The 18,179-nt window shown below is 45.9% G+C and overlaps 1 protein-coding gene across 3 annotated transcripts in view; it reads left to right on the forward strand.

The window, feature by feature from the left end:
* Nucleotides 1–15,917, forward strand: part of ZNF71 (zinc finger protein 71) — a 28,931-nt gene extending 13,014 nt beyond the window's left edge. For 2 of the 3 annotated variants that reach the window (XM_017546654.2, XM_037745039.1), the window contains exons 3-4: nt 4,926–5,052; nt 12,977–15,917. In XM_017546654.2, coding sequence (XP_017402143.1) covers nt 4,926–5,052; nt 12,977–14,466 — 1,617 coding nt within the window. In that variant the 3' untranslated portion in view covers nt 14,467–15,917. The remainder of the gene's footprint in view (nt 1–4,925; nt 5,053–12,976) is intronic. The other variant, XM_037745040.1, reaches the window with a different exon arrangement.
* The last annotated feature ends 2,262 nt before the right edge of the window (nt 15,918–18,179 follow it).

Below are 18,179 nucleotides of genomic sequence, written 5' to 3' on the forward strand. Positions count from 1 at the left end.
CACACACACACACACACGAAAATATTCACAGTGTCACTCCTCTGATACAGCTACTGTCCACATTTTGATACGTTTCCTTCTGTCTTTTTCCTGTGTATTGTTTTCATGTGGTTGGGATAAAGTGGTATTTATAATTTTGGAAACCCAGAAGCAACTCTACATGGAAAAGCTCTGCATAATCTTTTAATGAAAATAGCTATATAATCAGCCATGGGAGTGGGCTGTTATTTAATGAATCCCATGCCATGGGTGTTATGGTTGTCCAAAGGCTTGACCATATAAATAAGATGGAGTGGACATCTTTGTGCAATTTGCCCAATTTTTGGGTTATCTTGTTGGGATAGATTTCCAGAAATAAAATGTCTGAACATTTTAAAGACATAAAATGTATAATATTAACCTTTTAATTGAACAAATAGTAGGTACAATGCACCTATCTGAAAATTAGTAAACTGGAAAATGAATTCTCTCACCCTCCTGCCCCATACTGAAACCACTGGCATCACCTGCTCTTACCAGATTCATTTTTGGTTAAGAGCTTTACTAAGGTGTAATTCATGTATCATAAAATCCACCCATATAAAGTAGATGTGTTAACATCTAGTGCTTTTTATTTACAGAGTTATGCAACCAACACCACAATATTTTAGAAAATTTTTATCATTCCAAAAAGAAACCCCTTGCCCATTGGCAGTTGGCAGTCACTCCCAATTTCCCTCCAACCTACCTTCACCCCCACCAGGCATCCATTAATCTACTTTCATTCTGTTTTGCCTATTCCAGACATTTTATAGAAATGAGGCATCCATTGTAGTCTTTGTGCCTGGCATCTTTCACTTGGTATGTTTTCCAGGTTCATTCACGTTGTAGCATGTGTCAGAACTGTCATATGGATGAACCACATTATTTATCCATTCGTCAGTAGATGGACAATATGAGTTGTTTCCACTTTGGGACTATTGCAAATCACATTGCTGTGAGCATCAGTGTATAGTTTTTGTGTGGCATTATGTTTTCATTTTTCTTAGATGTCTACCAAGAATGGAAGTGAGAGGTCATAAGGTAACTCTGTGTTTAGTCACTTGAGGAACTGCCAGACTGTTTTCCAAAGCAGCTGAACAATTTTACATCCCCACCAGCTGTGTATTCTTACCAGTTTCTTGCATTCACTTCCATAAAAAAGTCTGCACCTGTATAGGCACATATGTATAAATGTCTCTTCATTATTTCCTTTTATGGAGATGTTAACAAACTAGACACACTGTTCTGGGCATTGATTTTTTTTTTCATGTAACAGTGTATTCAGGAGATTATGCCACGTCTACAGCCAAGGAACTGCCCCCCTTTTTTTGTTATAGTTGTGTGTATTTTACTGTGGTGGATTTGCTGACCTAATTTATCCAAACCCCTACTGATGGCCATTTGGGATGTGTTCAGTCTTTTTGCTTCTTCATATGATGCTGTAATAAATATCCTTATCCAGCTAGTGCTCAACTTACGACCACGGTTGGGACCGCGGACCGGTCGTAACACGATTTGGTCGTAAGTTGAGTAGGCTATATGTACAGTTGAAATGGTGCATGCGGAGATGGTAGTGCTGCCGGAAGCTGGTCCGCGCTGTCGTACACCCAGCTGGGCAACGTTTGCGCTGCCAGATGCGGAGCAGTCGTGGCTAGCGATTGTGGTTTTAAAGTTGAATGGTTGTAAGTTGCATAGGTGGTAAATCGATCAATACCTGTACATATATGCTTGTGCATGTATGTTAATATATCTGAATTAGTCTAAACTGTTCAAAATAATTTGCATATTAGTTTTGATAGATTTTGTTAAATGCCACTCCATAGACATTGTATCAGTCTGTTCTCCTATGAGGAGTGTCAGAGAGGACTGTTTAAGGATGTGGATTTGAGGGAGTATTTCCTTTTGAGAGGTTGTTGTAGTGTTTTTCTTTCTGTAACTGGTGTATTTCACTGAGCATCATGTCCTGAGGGTTCACCCATGTTGTAGTATGTGTCAGAATTCCTTCCTTATTAAGTCTGAATAATATTTCATTGTATATAGAGACCACATTTTGTTCATATTTTCATCTGTCAGTGTACACTTGGGTTGTTTCCACCTTTTTTCTGTTGTGAATAGTGCTGCTAGGAACATGGGCATGCAAATACAGAGTGCATTTGTAAAACCTAAATTAGATTCTGTCCCTTTCCTGCTCAGACCTTCCAAAGAATGCATAAGAAGGAGCCAGCTTAGGCCAAACCTGAAGGAAGAGCATTCTGGGCAGAGGAAACAGCTAGTTCAAGTGCCCTGGGGTAGATTCAAGGAGAGATGGAAGGCTAGCAGGGCTGGAACAGAGTACAGGGACAGAGCAGGTGTGGGGATAGGGTGGGGGTCAGAGGTCAGAGTCAGGACTACATGTTTGGGCACCACAAGTTTTCATTACTTGCCCCTCTGGCTGGTTCATGAGAGACAGCAGCCTGCAAGGAGGCTCAAAGCCTGGCTGTCCCACTCATTAGCTGTGTGTCCTAATCCAGGAGCCTACCCTCTCTGTGCCTCGGTTTCTGCATCTCCACCTTCCAGCCTCCCTCCACTGCCCCCTATTGACAGAGCTTCACAGGGAGCAGCTAAGGCAGAAACACCACCAGATTGCAATCAAAGCCCGCAGATATCTGTGCAGAGTGTGAAAGGGGGCTTTAGGGATGAAAAACAATCACTTTTAAACAGGCATATTATTATTATTATGTTAGCGCCTGCCCTGTAGGTCTGTTTTGAGTTAATAATGAATCAATATGTGCGAAGCACGGTATTTGTTTCTCAAGGTTGCTGTAAATAAGTACCACAGATTGAGCAGCTTAAACAAAGGACATTTATCCTGTCACAGTTCTGGAGGCTGGAAGTCCCTGATCTAAGTATCTGCACACTCCCTCTGAAAGCTCTAGGGAAGGCTCTGTTCCAGGCCGCTCTCCCACCTGCTGGCAGTTCCTTGGCTTGTAATGGTGTAACTCCATTCTTCACACAGCCTTGTCCTTGTGTGCATGTCTGCCTCTATCCAAATTTTTCCTTTCTGAAATGCAAATTAAAACCACAGTGAGATACCACATTACCCCAGTCAGGATGGCCATTATTTAAAAGTCAAAAAACAATCGATTGGCGTGGATGTGGTAAAAAGGGAATGCTTATACACTGCTGGTGAGAATGTGAATTAGTACAACTTCTTTGGAAAACAGTATTGAGCTTTCTCAACGAACTAAAAGTAGATCTACCATTTGATCCAGCAATGCCACTACTTGGTGTCAACCCAGAGGAAAATAGGTAATTATATCAAAAAGACACCTGCACATGTATGTTTATTGCAGTGCAGTTCACAATTGCAAAGATATGCAGTCAACCTAAGTGCCCATCAACCAGTGGCTAAAGAAAATGTGATACACACACACACACACACACACACACGTAATACATACATACTTACATATATATATATATATATATATATATCTCACATTTATACACATAGACACATACATGCACACACACACCATGGAAAACTTCTCAGCCATAAAAAAGAATGTCTTTTACAGCAACTTAGGTGGAACTAGAGGCCATTATCCTAAGTTAAGTAATTCAGGAATGGAAAACCAAATGCTGTGTGTTCTCACTTATAAGTGGAGTTAAGCTATGGATATACAAAGGCATACTGAGTCGTATAATAGAATTTGGAGATTCAGAAGGGGATAGGGTGGGAAGGGGTAAGGGATGAAAAACTACATATTGGGTATAATGTACAGGATTCAGTTGATGGGTGCACTAAAATCCCAAACTTTACCCCTGTATAGTTCATCCTTGTAACCAAAATCACCAATACTTCTAAAGCTATTGAGATTTTAAAAATTGAAAAACAAACAAATTTCCTCTTTCTATAAGGACACAAGCCCTGCTGGATTAGGCCCCCCTACCTCCATTCCAGGATGACCTCATTTTAACTAATTACATTTGCAGCAGTCCTGTTTCCAAATAAGGTAATGTTCTTGAGGCCTTGAAGGCTGGGACATCAACATATGAACTGGGGGGTAATGGGGTGTCTGATTCAACCCGAACCAACCGCCAAGAGTAGTACCTGGCACACAGTAGCTGCTGCATAATGACTAGTGTTGCCTTCCTCCTCATCACCATCCACCCTGCTCTGCTAGGTTCTTTCAGTCCACAGGCCACAGCCTGTGGACACATCTACCACAAAGCACTGCTCCTTCCACGTGGACTTCTCTCCATTCCCCAGCAGTCTAATCTGCCTTTTAAGATTTGGGTCTTCATTCAAGCTCTCTTCCCTACCCAGAATCTCCTCCTAAAGACCCAACCACCAGTTTTCTTCACAGACTACTCAAAGTCTTCCTGGGCACCCCCTTCAGCTGGCATTACTCAGGCACCTGGAGACCTTTGTTCATACCTTCATGATTGCATTTACCAAATTGCGTGTGTCAGTCTGCCTTTGCCATGAGGAACTAGTTCTTGAAATTTTGTGTCTGTATCCCAGCACTGGGCTTGCTGCTTGGTTGCTTGGTGCTTAGGAGCTCAGAAAAGTTAGTTGTGCCCCTGATTCCATCTGGGGTTCTGCCTTTGCTGTGCTCCTAATTTGTTGATTCATTGAGTTAGGCTCACTTTGCCTTTGGTTCCTTTCCATCTGGTTCTCAGATCTGTGACCTTCTGTTCCAGAATGTCTCGTATGGGATTTATTTCTGTGTCAGAGTGCCAACCCAATATAACTAGACACAGAGAAAACTGAGTGACCCCTTTAGAACCCTGCATCTTACTGAAATCACTTCAGATACATCCCATCTGCCTCCCCTAAATTTTCTTGGCTTTTCTGGCCATTCCTCCAGGCCTCTGTAAGGAGAGCCCTGCGATGAGCGGATGTGGGTTTCCTCTTACAGGAATCAGTGACGTTCAGGGATGTGACTGTGGACTTCACCCAGGAGGAGTGGCAGCAGCTGGAGCCTGCCCAGAAGGACCTGTACAGGGATGTCATGCTGGAGAACTACAGGAACCTGGTCTCACTGGGTAAGGGGCAGCTTTGTTGAGTTACTCATCACTGGCCCATAACTTCAGGACCAGAAATAAATTAAACAAACAAACAAAAAAGATCAACAGATCTGACTACATGGAAAGTTTTAAAATTTGCTCTACTTGAAGCTAAAAATAAAGTTGATAGATATGGGAAATAATATTTCTCATGGGTATAACATTCAAAGGGTCATAATTATATAAGCAGCTCCTGGGAATAAGAAAAATCCTGGGAATAAGAAAAAGACTAAGTGAATGATAGAAAAATGGACCAAACTTATGAGCTCGTGATTCATAGATCTGGAAATACACAAAGTTACACTTTATAAAAGTTTTTTTTCTTTTTTTTTTTTTTTTTTTAGGTGGAGTTTGTTACCCAGGCTGGAGTGCAATTGCGCGATCTCGGCTCACTGCAACCTCCGCCTCCTGGGTTCAAGCAATTCTCCTGCCTCAGCCTCCCGAGAAGCTGGGACTACAGGTGCGTGGCACCATGTCCAGCTAATTTTTGTATTTTTAGTAGAGACAGGGTTTCACCATGTTGACCAGGATGGTCTCGATCTCTTGACCTCGTGATCCACCCGCGTCGGCTTCCCAAAGTGCTGGGATTATAGGCGTGAGCCACTGTGCCCGGCCATAAAAGTTTTTTAAACCTTACTACTGGAGACATACAAATTGAGAAACCGGCAGTTTTTGCCCATGAGGCGCACAAAGACCAAAAAGAATAATAGCCTATATTATAAGACTGTAGGGGAAAGGACTATCATCTTAGGGGTATAAAGTTGGGACAGGTCCTCTGGAGGATAGCTTGACCAAGCAAATATTGAAGGATTCCATTTTTACAGATCTGCCCTTTAGAAATTCTCATGTAAGTATGCGAAGTCTTCCATGGGAAGAAAAATAAAGGAAAACTACCTAAATGCCCAGCTATATAAGACTGAATGTAGTCTATCCATATGATAGAAACCAGGCAGCTCTTCAAAGCTGAGGACTGTTTGTAGGTACCACCATGAAAAGATATCCCACAACATACTGTTAGGTAGAAACACTCACTTTTGGAATTAGAGTATCGTCCTATTTTTTTAACAGCTTTTTGGAGGTATCATTGACCTGTTATTAACCGTACATATTTAAAGTGAAGAGTTTGATGCCTTGTGACATAGTTCATACCCAGAAAACTATCACTGTGATGGAGATAATGCACATATCCATCACCCCCAAGAGTTTCCTCATACCCCTTTATTACCCTCCTCCCCTTCCTCAATCCCCATCCCCAGGAAACCACTGGTCTGCTTTATGTCACTGTAGTTGAGTTTGCTTGTTCTCCAATTTTATATACATGGAATCATACAGTATGTACTCTTTTTTTTTTTTTGGTCTGACTTTTTTTTGGCTTGACTTGGCATTATTTTGAAATTCACCCATGTCATTGCATGTATCATAGTTCATTTATTTCTGTCTCTGTATTATTATTCTACTGTATGGGTATGCCACAATTTGTTTGGCCGTTCGCCTGGTGATGAACATTTGGGTTGTTTCTAGTTCTGGGCTATTACAAATAAAGCTGCTGTGAACATTTGTGTATGGTTCTTTGTGTAGACATTTGCTTTTCCTTGTCTTGAGTAGAAAGTCTGGATCACGTGGTACATGTATTTTTAACTTTTTAAAGAAACTGCCAACCTGTTTTCCAAAGTGATTTTGCTATTTCACATTTCCACCAGCAGTGCACAAGCTTCATTCCAATTGCTTTATCTTCTAAATGTAGCCTTTCTTGTAGGTATGTAGTCTCATCACACTGTGGTTTTCATTGATATTGACCATCTTTTCATGTGCTTATTTGCTGTTGTCTGTATATTCTCTTTGGTAAAGTATCCTTTCAAGTCTTCTGCCTGTTTTGTTTTGTTTTTTCCACTGGGTTATTATTGAATTTTGAAAGTTCATTATACTTGATACAAGTTTTTTAAATCAGATACAAGCTGTGCGTATATTTCCTCCCATTCTGTGGATTGTTTTCACTTTCTTGATAGCATTGTTTCTGACTCTAAAGTTTTAAATTTTGATGTAGTCTGATTTATCTATTTTTTTTTGTTCTTGTTGCCTGCATTTTTTGGTGTTATATCTGAAAAACCTAACCCAAAGTCATGAAGAATTATTCCTGTGTTTTCTTCTAAGGTTTTACTGGTTTAGCACTTCATTGAGGTCTTTGATCCATTTTAAGTTAATTTTTATGACTGGTGTAAGAAAGGAGCTCAGCATCATTCCTTTACATGTGAATATCCAGATGGCCCAGCACAATTTGTTGAAGAATGGAAGCTTTTAATTCAATGAAGTCCAATTTATCAATTTTTTTGGTTTTGGTGTCATTTGTAAGAAATCTTGTCCTATCCCAAGGCCTCCGAGATTTTCTTCTGTAAGTTTTATAGTTTTAGGTTTTACATTTTGTTCTTTGATCCATTTAGAGTTAATTTCTTAATATGATGTAAAGTATTAAGCCAAGTTTATTCTGGGATGGGAGGGCAAATTTATGTCCAGTTGTCCAACATCGTTTGTTGAAAGGACAACTTTCTCCAATGAATTGCCTTTGCACTTTTGTCAAAAATCAGTAGTTTATACAAGTGTGGGTCCAGTTCTCAATTCTGCTCTGTCCATCTGTTCGTCGGCCTTTGCACCAATACCAAGGAATGTCATCCTTTCAGATCTTGCTCTTATGACTTGCACTCAGTCTAGAAAGACATTCTCCACAAGACCATTCTGGGTGTTCTGCCTAAAGCCCCATTAATGACAAGGCTTTACAGTCTGACTGGTAGGAAAAAGCACTGGGCACTGTTTTCAAATCCTTTCAGATGGCTTTTTGCTGTGTTGGGTAGTTTCCTTACATGCACCTTTTGACCAATACTCTGCTGACTACTGGAGGGAGTTCTTTGCAGGTCTCCAGAATACTCTCTGCGCAGCTCATTCCCCTCTAGTCTCTCCTGGGAGCTCCGCCTTGGTCTGTCCTGGGAACTCTGTCTGCCTTGGTCTCTCAACTCCGTCTCCTGAACTTGGGAAGTCTGCCAGACTGTGCCTCAATTTTCCTTTCCTTTGTCAGAGCCTGGAAACTTCCCAGCCTCTGGGGCAGTTGTAGGACCCACCTTGTTTGATTTTCTTTTCTCAGGGATTGTTGCCCTTCATTGTCTGATATTCAGTGTCTTCACAACCATTGTTTTATATATTTTGTTTCAGGCTTGAGGGAATCTCATCCTTTATACTCTGTCTTGGACGAAAGCCCCATTTGGGAGGAAAAATGTATGTGTGCATTTACAGGTGTGTTGTATGTATTTTTTAAAGGTATGTGTCCGAGGGGAGTCTAAAATAGAAACCAAACTGTTAACTCTGGTGAGTGAGATTACAGGAGACGTCCTTTTTTTTTTTTTTGAGACAGAGTCTTGTTCTGTTGCTCAAGCTGGAGTATAGTGGCACAAAGCTCTCTGCAACCTCCACCTCCCAGGTTCAAGTGATTCTCCTGTCTCAGCCTCCTAGGTAGCTGGGAATACAGGCATCTCAGCTTCCCAAGTAGCTGGGATTACAGGCACCTGCCACCACACACAGCTAATTCTTGTATTTTTAGTAGAGACAGGGTTTCACCATGTTGGCAAGCTGGTCTCAAACTCCTGACCTCAAGTAATCTGCCCGATTCAGCCTCCCAACGTGCTGAGGTTACAGAGACTTCCATTTTCTCCATTACTGTTTTGGTATTTGATGTTTTAGAAACAAGTGTGAATTACTTTGTAATCAGAAACAAGCATAGAAAGACAGAAAACGGAAAAAGAAACTATGAAAGACAAGAGATTTAGTAATGTGAAGAAAGAATGCACCTACATTTGTATCAAAAGGAATGAATAACATTTTGCACATTAACGGCTTTTGGCCAAAGTACCCTCTGCAGAAGCTTGGGACGTCTCCCATGACAGTGGCCATGCCATCAGACTTCCTGCTCTTTTGCTGACCTGATTACAGAAAAGGTGTGGTGGGGTAGTTTTAATCTGGGTGGCATGGAACTGTGTTTTCACAGCTGTCATGGTTGAGCGCTGAGTGTTTCCTGTTTGTGGATGATCTCTACCTGTGAAAGGGAGGTGACTTCCTTCCCCCCGTCCCTCTGCTGGTATTCTGCCCACAACTCTCCTGATTTCTTGAGGTAATATTCACTCCAGGAGACTTCTGGCTATATTCGCAACCAAGACTCCTGGTCCTCTCCAATCGCTGTCAGCTCATATTCCGGAGCATCTCAGACCCTATCCAACCCAAACCAAATTTGCCATCACCCTTGGAGACAGTGTTCTCTCCACTGAGTCTAGACCCCGCACTACCACCTGTGCCAACATCTGGGCATTGTGCCACACCCTGACTGAGGTCTCTAAACCATGATCATTCTCCTGCATTAAGTATTTCTCAGCTCTTTTCTCTGAGATGGGAAAAGCAATACATGACAATATAGTCACTCCTCAGGAGCCACAGCTCGGGGCCACACATCCAGGGCTTGGATCCTAGCCGCACCTCAGGTGTATTATGTACCCTCGAAAACATATCTGACTCCCTTCTTGGAATCTGTTTCCTCGTAAGCAAAATGGGATGATCATAACTGTCCACTACTGTACTTAACTCATGTATGATTGTAAGAGTCTCTAGAGATCCATGCAGATTGCTCAGCATTGTACCAGGCATGTTGCCAGGGCTCCATACTCGCTCATCTGGTGCCTTCCTTGTGTAGGCTGTGTGAGGAGCTTGGGGGTGAGCAAGGCCCTTGCCTGTGGTGAAGCTGACTCCTCCTGGGAGCTGATAATAAACAGATCAAGGGACAGGCAGAGAAAATTTGCCCCAGGCCACTGAGTGTTCATACAGAAATGGGCAGGAGGACCTTCCTTCCTTACCTAGGGTGGATTGGGAAGGCTCCTGTGGGGCAGTGGGGAAACAGTCCTGAAGGATGAGAAGGGCATCCATGGCAGGTCTGCAGCACAGCGGGTGCAGTGGCCCTGAGGCAGGAAGAACTTCACACGGACAAGAGGGAGAGCATGGTATTGAAAAATGAGGGAGAGAGGGTGGGCAGGGGATGACTCAGGCAGGCTGGCTGGTTGCTGAGGGCCCTGAGGCTGCTGGAAGGTGCTAGCTTCATTCTCAGTATAGTAGGGAGGCCACGGGAGGGCTTGATCTGACTCTTCAGAAGACCCTACTCCCAGAGGAGTGGAGGATGCATCACAGAGGTGGAAATGGGGTGGGGAGGACAGGTAGGAGCTGCTGTTGCATTTCAGACAAAGACCCTCAGTGGCCAGCCGGATGTTTGTCAGTGGGGACAGGGAGATTTGGTCTGATTCAGGCTGTTTGTACACAGCGATGCTTGCTAGCAGTCAGGACAGTGGGAGGAAAAGGGTAAGTCGGGTGTCTCCAAAGTCTCTCTAAAACATTTTTTTTAATGTTATATTTTAAAATGTGAAAAAATACACAGAATATAAAATTTACCATGTTAACCATTTTTAGGAGTACAGTTCAGTGTACTCATAACCAGCCACACCAAAGAAGTGGGAAAGGGGCAGGAGAAATGCCTTAAAGACATCACATTTTTGTTTAGCCATCACCACTGTCCATCCCCAAAACTCTTTTCATCTTCTGTAAATGAAACTCTATCCCCATTAATCACCACCTCCCATCCCACTCCTCAGCCCCTGGCATCCTCTGTTCTACCTTCTGTCTCTGGGAATCCAACCTCCAGGTACCTCAGATGAGTGGAATCACATAGTGTTCATCCTTTCATGTCTGAGTTATTTTACTAAGTCTTTTTCATGGGCTTTGCTTTTGTTTTGTTTTGTTTTGATTTTTGTTTTTTTTCCCCATTTATTTTATTGCATTTTAGGTTTTGGGGTACATGTGAAGAACATGCAAGATTGTTGCATAGGTACACACGTGGCAGTGTGATTTGTTGCCTTCCTCCCCATCACCTACATCTGGCATCTCTCCCCTTGCTATCTGTCCCCAACTCCCCACCCCCACCATCCCTCCCCTATTTCCCCCCAGCTGACCCCAGTGTCTAGTGCTCCCCTCCCTGTGTCCATGTGTTCTCGTTGTTCAACACCCGCCTATGAGTGAGAACATGCGGTGTTTGAAAGATTTTGGTGGAGAAACTCTGAAATCCCAAGTTTCCTATCAGATGTCTTAGGCTTGGGCTATCCAGTTGAGATGCCAGGCTTTCTTGAACATTTTGGTCATACCCCAGAAAGCAGGCCCGGGCTGGAGGTACATTTTTGAGCAGTATCAGCCTGTGGATAACATTTAGACCCAGATTCACTTAGTGTGGCTTTGAAGGCCCAGTGTGTGATTCAGGAGAGGGGTCTCAAACTCAGGTGGCCTCAGGGACTACCAGGTGGATCATTTATGTGGGGGAGGGGACAGCTGCGCCCCATCCAATGTCTTGTCACCCATAAGAGTGAGGCCCTATGTGGCCATATCTTCATGTCTTTTATGAGCTAGCAGCCACATGGACATCAATTTTTAAATGCTGGGAATGAGTCCCATGATGCAGAGTCTAGACTCCAGAGAGCCAACCTGGGCTAGATATTGAGGTTTAGAAATGAACAGGACACACGCGGAAGGTGACTGAAGCTGTGGGCATGGAGGTAGTTAGCCAGGGAGAGGTGGATAGGCAGAGAAGAGGGGCTGAACCCAAGCTCCACAGAATGCCTGCCACCCAAGAACCAGGCAGCAGAGAGGGATGTGCTGGGGCAACATGAGAGGTCCTGTGGGTATGAACATTCCTCGTGCTGAGGCTGAGAAGAGGGCCGTGGTGTGGGAGGGCTGGGGCCAGCCAGGGCAGGTGTGTGATGAGCTAGCAGGAGCGGAAGCTCCAGCCAGGAGAGAGGATCTTGATCCAGCAACCCTGGGGCAGCTACATCAAGAGAAGTGGGAAAGGGGCAGGAGAAATGCCCAACTTCTCTCTCCTTTCCCTTCCAGTTTCCTGCCTTTGGCCAAACACACAGGAAGCCAGTGGGCAAAGTTAGCATCCTGAGTACAGGGCAGGTCAGAGAAGGGTGGAGAATGGAAAGTGGGTTGAAGAAGTAGAGAATAACCAACACAGCCCGTTTAAATGCTAGCTATTTTATTACGTATTTATTCTTTTTCTTTATTTTTTTCAATATTTATTTATTTAGAGACAGGGTCTCACCCTGTCACCCAGTCTGGAGTGCAGTGATGCAATCATAGCTCATTGCAACCTCGATTTCCTGGGCTCAAGTGATCCTCCCACCTCAGCCTCTCAAGTAGCTGGGATAGTAGGCATGTGCTACCATTCCCAGCTAATTTTTTAAAAACAATTTAGTAGCAATGGGGGGTCTCACTATGTTGCCCAGGCTGGTCTCAAACACTCCTTGCCTCAGCCTCCCAAAATGTTAGGATTACAGGCATGAGCCACCATGCCTAACCATCTTATTATTTCTGATAAAAGCATGCTTTGGGTAGCATGACTGGTTGTGGACATGCAAGATGCAGTGAGGAGGACCCTGCAAGTCAGGAGCCAGGTGCACTCATTCCTGCTCAAGTTTGCAGAGCCTGCAGTTCGTTTCCTGCAAGCCTGGGCCACTGCTGTAGTTTCTCTCTAGGTGTGGCCTATCTCAGTTCCTGGTGCCCCTTTTCTCTCTCTTCTGAAGTGACATTGGTTCTCCCTGCTCACCTCCTGTGTTGACACTGGCTTATAAACCACATTGGCTTCAGTTCCATGTCTCCCTCCTCCCTCCCTCTCTGATCCAAGGTTCTTATTTGCTAACTCGCTCTATGCCGTGGGACTCATTGTGGTCGGTTTCATTTGCTTCTTCCCGCTGTGGAAATTCCCCACTCCGGAAATTCCCCACTCCCAGCATCTTTAACTATATATATTTGCATCTTCTGTTTTTGTTTTTTTCAGACTGGGAGACTAGACCTGAAATGAAAGAGTTGGATCCAAAAAATGACATTTTGGAAGACAAGCCTTCCGTTGTAGGGGTGGCCATGGGAGGACCCACGAGGAAGGGTTCCCAAGGTCCTGCCTCAGAAGGAGCGTGGGAACCAGGCAGTTGGCCAGGGAGGCCGCAGGGAGATGCAGGGGTGGAGTGGGAGCCATTGGGAATTCCCCAGGGAAACAAACTCTTGGGGGCTTCAGTACCCGGATGTCATGACCTGAGGGCATTTGCCAACCAAAGCTCTGTCCTGGTCCCACCACAGCCAGACGATACCAAGAAAAAGGAGGCCTGTCCACCCATAAGGCATGGCAAGAACTTCTGCAGCACTTCAGAACTCAGTAAGCCCCTCATGCCCTGGGTGGAGAAGAAGTCCTATGATTGTGATGAGTGTGGCAAGGCCTTTGGCCGAAGCTCGTCCCTGTTAAAGCACCAAAGGATCCATACGGGGGAGAAGCCGTTTGAGTGCGACGCCTGTGGGAAGCAGTTCATCGAGCGCTCCTCCCTCACCATTCACCAGCGGGTGCACACGGGTGAGAAGCCCTACACCTGCGCGGACTGCGGCAAGGCCTTCAGCCAGCGCATGAACCTCACGGTCCACCAGCGCACGCACACGGGCGAGAAGCCGTATGCTTGCCACGTGTGCGGCAAGGCCTTCCGCAAGACCTCGTCCCTCACCCAGCATGAGCGGATCCACACGGGGGAGAAGCCCTATGCGTGCGGGGACTGTGGCAAGGCCTTCAGCCAGAACATGCACCTCATTGTTCACCAGCGCACGCACACCGGGGAGAAGCCATACGTGTGCCCTGAGTGCGGCCGGGCCTTCAGCCAGAACATGCACCTGACCGAGCACCAGCGCACGCACACAGGGGAGAAACCCTACACCTGCCAGGAGTGCGGCAAGGCCTTCAACAAGAGCTCCTCGCTCACCCTGCACCAGCGGAACCACACAGGCGAGAAGCCCTACGTGTGCGGCGAGTGCGGCAAGGCCTTCAGCCAGAGCTCCTACCTCATCCAGCACCAGCGTTTCCACATTGGCGTGAAGCCCTTTGAGTGCAGCGAGTGCGGCAAGGCCTTCAGCAAGAACTCCTCGCTCACGCAGCACCAGCGCATCCACACTGGCGAGAAGCCCTACGAGTGCTACATCTGCAAGAAGCACTTCACGGGGCGCTCGTCCCTCATCGTGCACCAGATCGTGCACACGGGTGAGAAGCCCTACAAGTGCGGCGAGTGCGGCAAGGCCTTCAGCCAGAGCGCCTACCTCATTGAGCACCAGCGCATCCACACCGGCGAGAAGCCCTACCGCTGCGGCCAGTGCGGGAAGTCCTTCATCAAGAACTCGTCCCTCACTGTGCACCAGAGGATCCACACTGGTGAGAAGCCCTACCGGTGTGGCGAGTGCGGGAAAACGTTCAGCCGCAACACGAACCTGACGCGCCACCTTCGGATTCATACCTGAGCGCTCGGTGCATGGCTTGCCTTGGCGCCAAATGCTTGCCTGATCCGTCCTGTGAGAAGTTCTTCTCTGGGTTGGGGACTCAGGGTCAGGGGAGCTCAGGAACGGGGGGGGGGGTTGTAGAGCAGCTGTCCAATCACATGTACCCCCCCTTACTGGGCCTCAGAAAGCAAGCCCCTCAGTGTCTGATGTATCTGGGGACACTTCAAGGTTCACTGTAGCTGAGCCATGGCTGCTGGTAACAGACATCATGGTTCCAGACTAGTCCTCTGAGTAATTGTCCTATGAGCTTGGACAGGTCACACTGGCCTCCACATCTGTTCCTCCACATCTGTTTCTTCAATGGCCAAGTGGAGGTGTTGGGGAGGGAGGTGGCCTCATCAGGTGAACCTTGAACCGTCTCTCCCTTTGTCAGATACACCCTGGCATCCAGATGCAGCTTGTCACCGTCTGCATTTTCTCGGTGGGTTGGGAGCCTGCGGGTCTTTCTGTCCCTCCATCCACCATTTCCCTGCAGCATGCATTGGAAGACACCAGTTTGCCAGTTGTTTGTGAGGGGAAATTTTTTTTTCAGAGTTAGCAAATAACAATAACTACTGCTTTTAATGCCAAAGTTTCTTAGAGTGGTCTGTTAACATTTTTTTAAAAAATAAAACTGTTAAGGGACACTATGTCATTTTAAACAGTCTTCTGTTTTGACTAGTTGTCTGGTCAAAATCAGCTTCAGTGATTGTGGGGGGAGCAAGAGGGAAAAGAAAGAGCAGCAGGTTTGATATTCAAGATTAAATGTGCATGTATGCAATAAGTATACACATCTTAGCACAGACTATTTTTATAGCTATTTTTGCAGCTAAATGTGAAAGCAACTGTCTTCAGTCCCTTCCTGCTGCTGTAACAAAAGACCTTAGACCTGGTAATTTATAAACAATAGAAATTTATCACTTACAGTTCTGGATGCTGGGAAGTCCAAGATCAAGGCTCTGGCAGATTTGGTGTCTGATGGGGTGTGTTCTTCATAGGTAGTGTTTTTAGGTGTGTCCTCACGTGGTTGAGAACGGTAGACTTCCTCAGGCCTCTTATAAGGGTGCTAATCCCAGTCACAAGGGCTCTGCCCTCATCTCCTCATCACCTCCCAAAGGTCCTCCCTTTTCATACTATTACACTGGGGACTGAGTTTCCAACATGTGAATATGGGGAGGCACCAACAGTTAGACCACATCAGTAACTTTAAGTGAGTTTCCTAAGGTCGAGTGAAGCTCTGTTTACACATAAGAGTGTTCCTCAAAGGGTACTTTCTCTTGGGCATTTTAGACTGTCCTCTTTGTGTTGATATTTGATACTACTGGTTGCTAATGTCCTGGCATTTCCCATTGTTCCACACTCCCTGACAATGGTGTACATAAAGAAATAATACAGAAAAAAAAATTATATCAGCAAGCGCATTCTGCAAATAGCAAAAACAGCCACTGTGATGTGTATAAACAAGGTTGACCATTTTTCAAATTCTGGCAGTCAAGTGGGCATCAGGGTGGGTTTGATCTAGGCTCTCATCATTGGAGCCATAGCTTTGGTTCTGTGTGACTCTCTGGCTTTCCTTTCATGCGTTAGCGTCATCCTCAGGCTGGCTTCTCATGTGGGATTGTGGTGGTTTCCAGCAGCGAGTCTTGATCAGATATTGTTTTAGTTGCACCTGTTGTGGCAATAAATGAGATGATATGTGTGAACTGCAGAGAATGGGATGTTACAGCAGTCAACAAATATTAGCTAATATGTACACAAGATTTCACTACTCTTTAGTGGCAAAATGGAGGGGGAAGACAGTCTTAAGGCCCTTTGGAGAGATGAAATGCTCATTTAACCCTCACAGGATCCTTGAGGTAGGGATTCACGTGCATGTCGTACAGATAAGGAATCTGAAGTTCAGTGAGGAAAGGTAAGCTACCTGAGGGAACACAGCATGGAAGTGGAGGGGCCAGGATATGAGCTGGGGTCCACTGGGGCTCCAAGGTTCATGCTCCTTGCCTACACTGGACTACTTCTGGAGATGGACATATTGAATTTCTCAGGACTTGACTCCTGGCCTTGGTTTCCTGGACTCCTCAATATGTGAAGCAGAGATGGGATCGAGGCTGCACCATCACGATCCCCCTCTCCCATCCAAAGAACTGGTGGGGCCACCTCTAAGGTCCCTCCTGTTTCTTTTCCGTGCAACCCAAGCTGATATGGAGGGCACTGAGGTTCCTCTGGAGCGGTTGCTGCACTGCCAGGTGGGTCTCACTCCCCTGGGCTTCTGCCTCCTGGGCAAGCTCCCCACTCAGTGGGAAACTCCACATTTCCCCAAGAGGAACCCTGAGGGGGCTCGAATAATGGCCTCATTGATGGAGTCATTACCCACCTCTGAGGGGCTCCTCTCATCACCCCCACTCTACAGATGGAAACAGGCTCACAGAGGTTCAGCCACCTGCCCAAGGTGGATTCAAACACAGTCTGACTCCAGAAGCTGGACTGCAGTCCATGGCACCACTCCACCCCTCAGTTTCTCAGTCAGGTACTTACTGAAGTCAAAGTTAAATTTACCCCCATGAAAATGTGGGTTTGGGGAGGATGAAGCAGGTCATGAACCTGCTTATTAACAAGTCTCCTACCCCATACATCTGTCCAAGGCACTATTTGGGGTTTTATGCTGGCCTTCCCGTTCAGCCTCACAGGGTCCTGTGTCCCCAGGCCTGACACAAGCCTGGCCTTGAGGTAGAGGTTGTGCTACTAGATGGGGTCTGAATGACCCCATTTCCAGGTCAGTAGGGGTCCATACCACGCACTCACTACATCACTCGGAGCAAATGCCAAACTGCTCCCAACCTTCCATCTGATGCAGCCTCTCCCACCTCCCGTCCTGCTCCCCTTCCTCACTCTGCTCCAGCCACACTGTGCTTCCTTCCATTCCCAGTGCTGGCCCAGCCAACTCCCACCGCAGGGCCCTCTCCCTTCCTGACCCAGCACCCACGCTGAGCTTCCTCAGGCCCCTGATGCTCATTTTCACATGTTGGCCTGGCTGGGCTCCAGTGCCCAGCAGTTCCATTGCACAGTGAGCTCCAGTGGTGCTGAGAAGGCACATTATAGACGTGGATGCTGTCCACATCAGCTGACTTTAAGTAAACGATTATTATCTGTAATGTGGGTGGGCCTCATCTAATCAGTTGAAGGCCTTAAGAGCAAAACCAGTTTCTTGGAGAGGAAGAAACTCTGCCTCAGGATTACAGTGCCAACTCTGGCCTGAGTTTCCAGCCCACCAGCCTGTCTTACGGATTTGGGACTTGCCAGCTCCCACAGTAGCATGAGCTAGTTATTTAAATCAAATCTATTTATATGTAAGTATACATATGCCATATGTATAACAAGAAATAGAAGGTATATAAAAAGATATGCCTAAGATATATATAGGGCTGGGCATGGTGGCTCACACCTATAATCACAGCATTTTGGGAGGCCAGGCTGGGAGGATCACTTGAGACCAGGAGATTGAGACCAGCCTGGGCAACATAGCAAGACATCTCTACAGAAATGTTAGAAAAATTAGCCAGGTGCGGTGGCATGTACCTGCAGTCCCAGCTGCTCAGGAGAATGAGGTGGGAGGATTGTCTGAGTCCAGGAATTAGAGGTTGCGGTGAGAAGGATTGGGCCATTGCACTCCAGACTGGGTGACTGGGGAAGACTCT

Source organism: Cebus imitator, unplaced genomic scaffold (assembly GCF_001604975.1).
Source record: "Cebus imitator isolate Cc_AM_T3 unplaced genomic scaffold, Cebus_imitator-1.0 Scaffold190, whole genome shotgun sequence".
NCBI classification, from domain to species: domain Eukaryota; kingdom Metazoa; phylum Chordata; class Mammalia; order Primates; family Cebidae; genus Cebus; species Cebus imitator.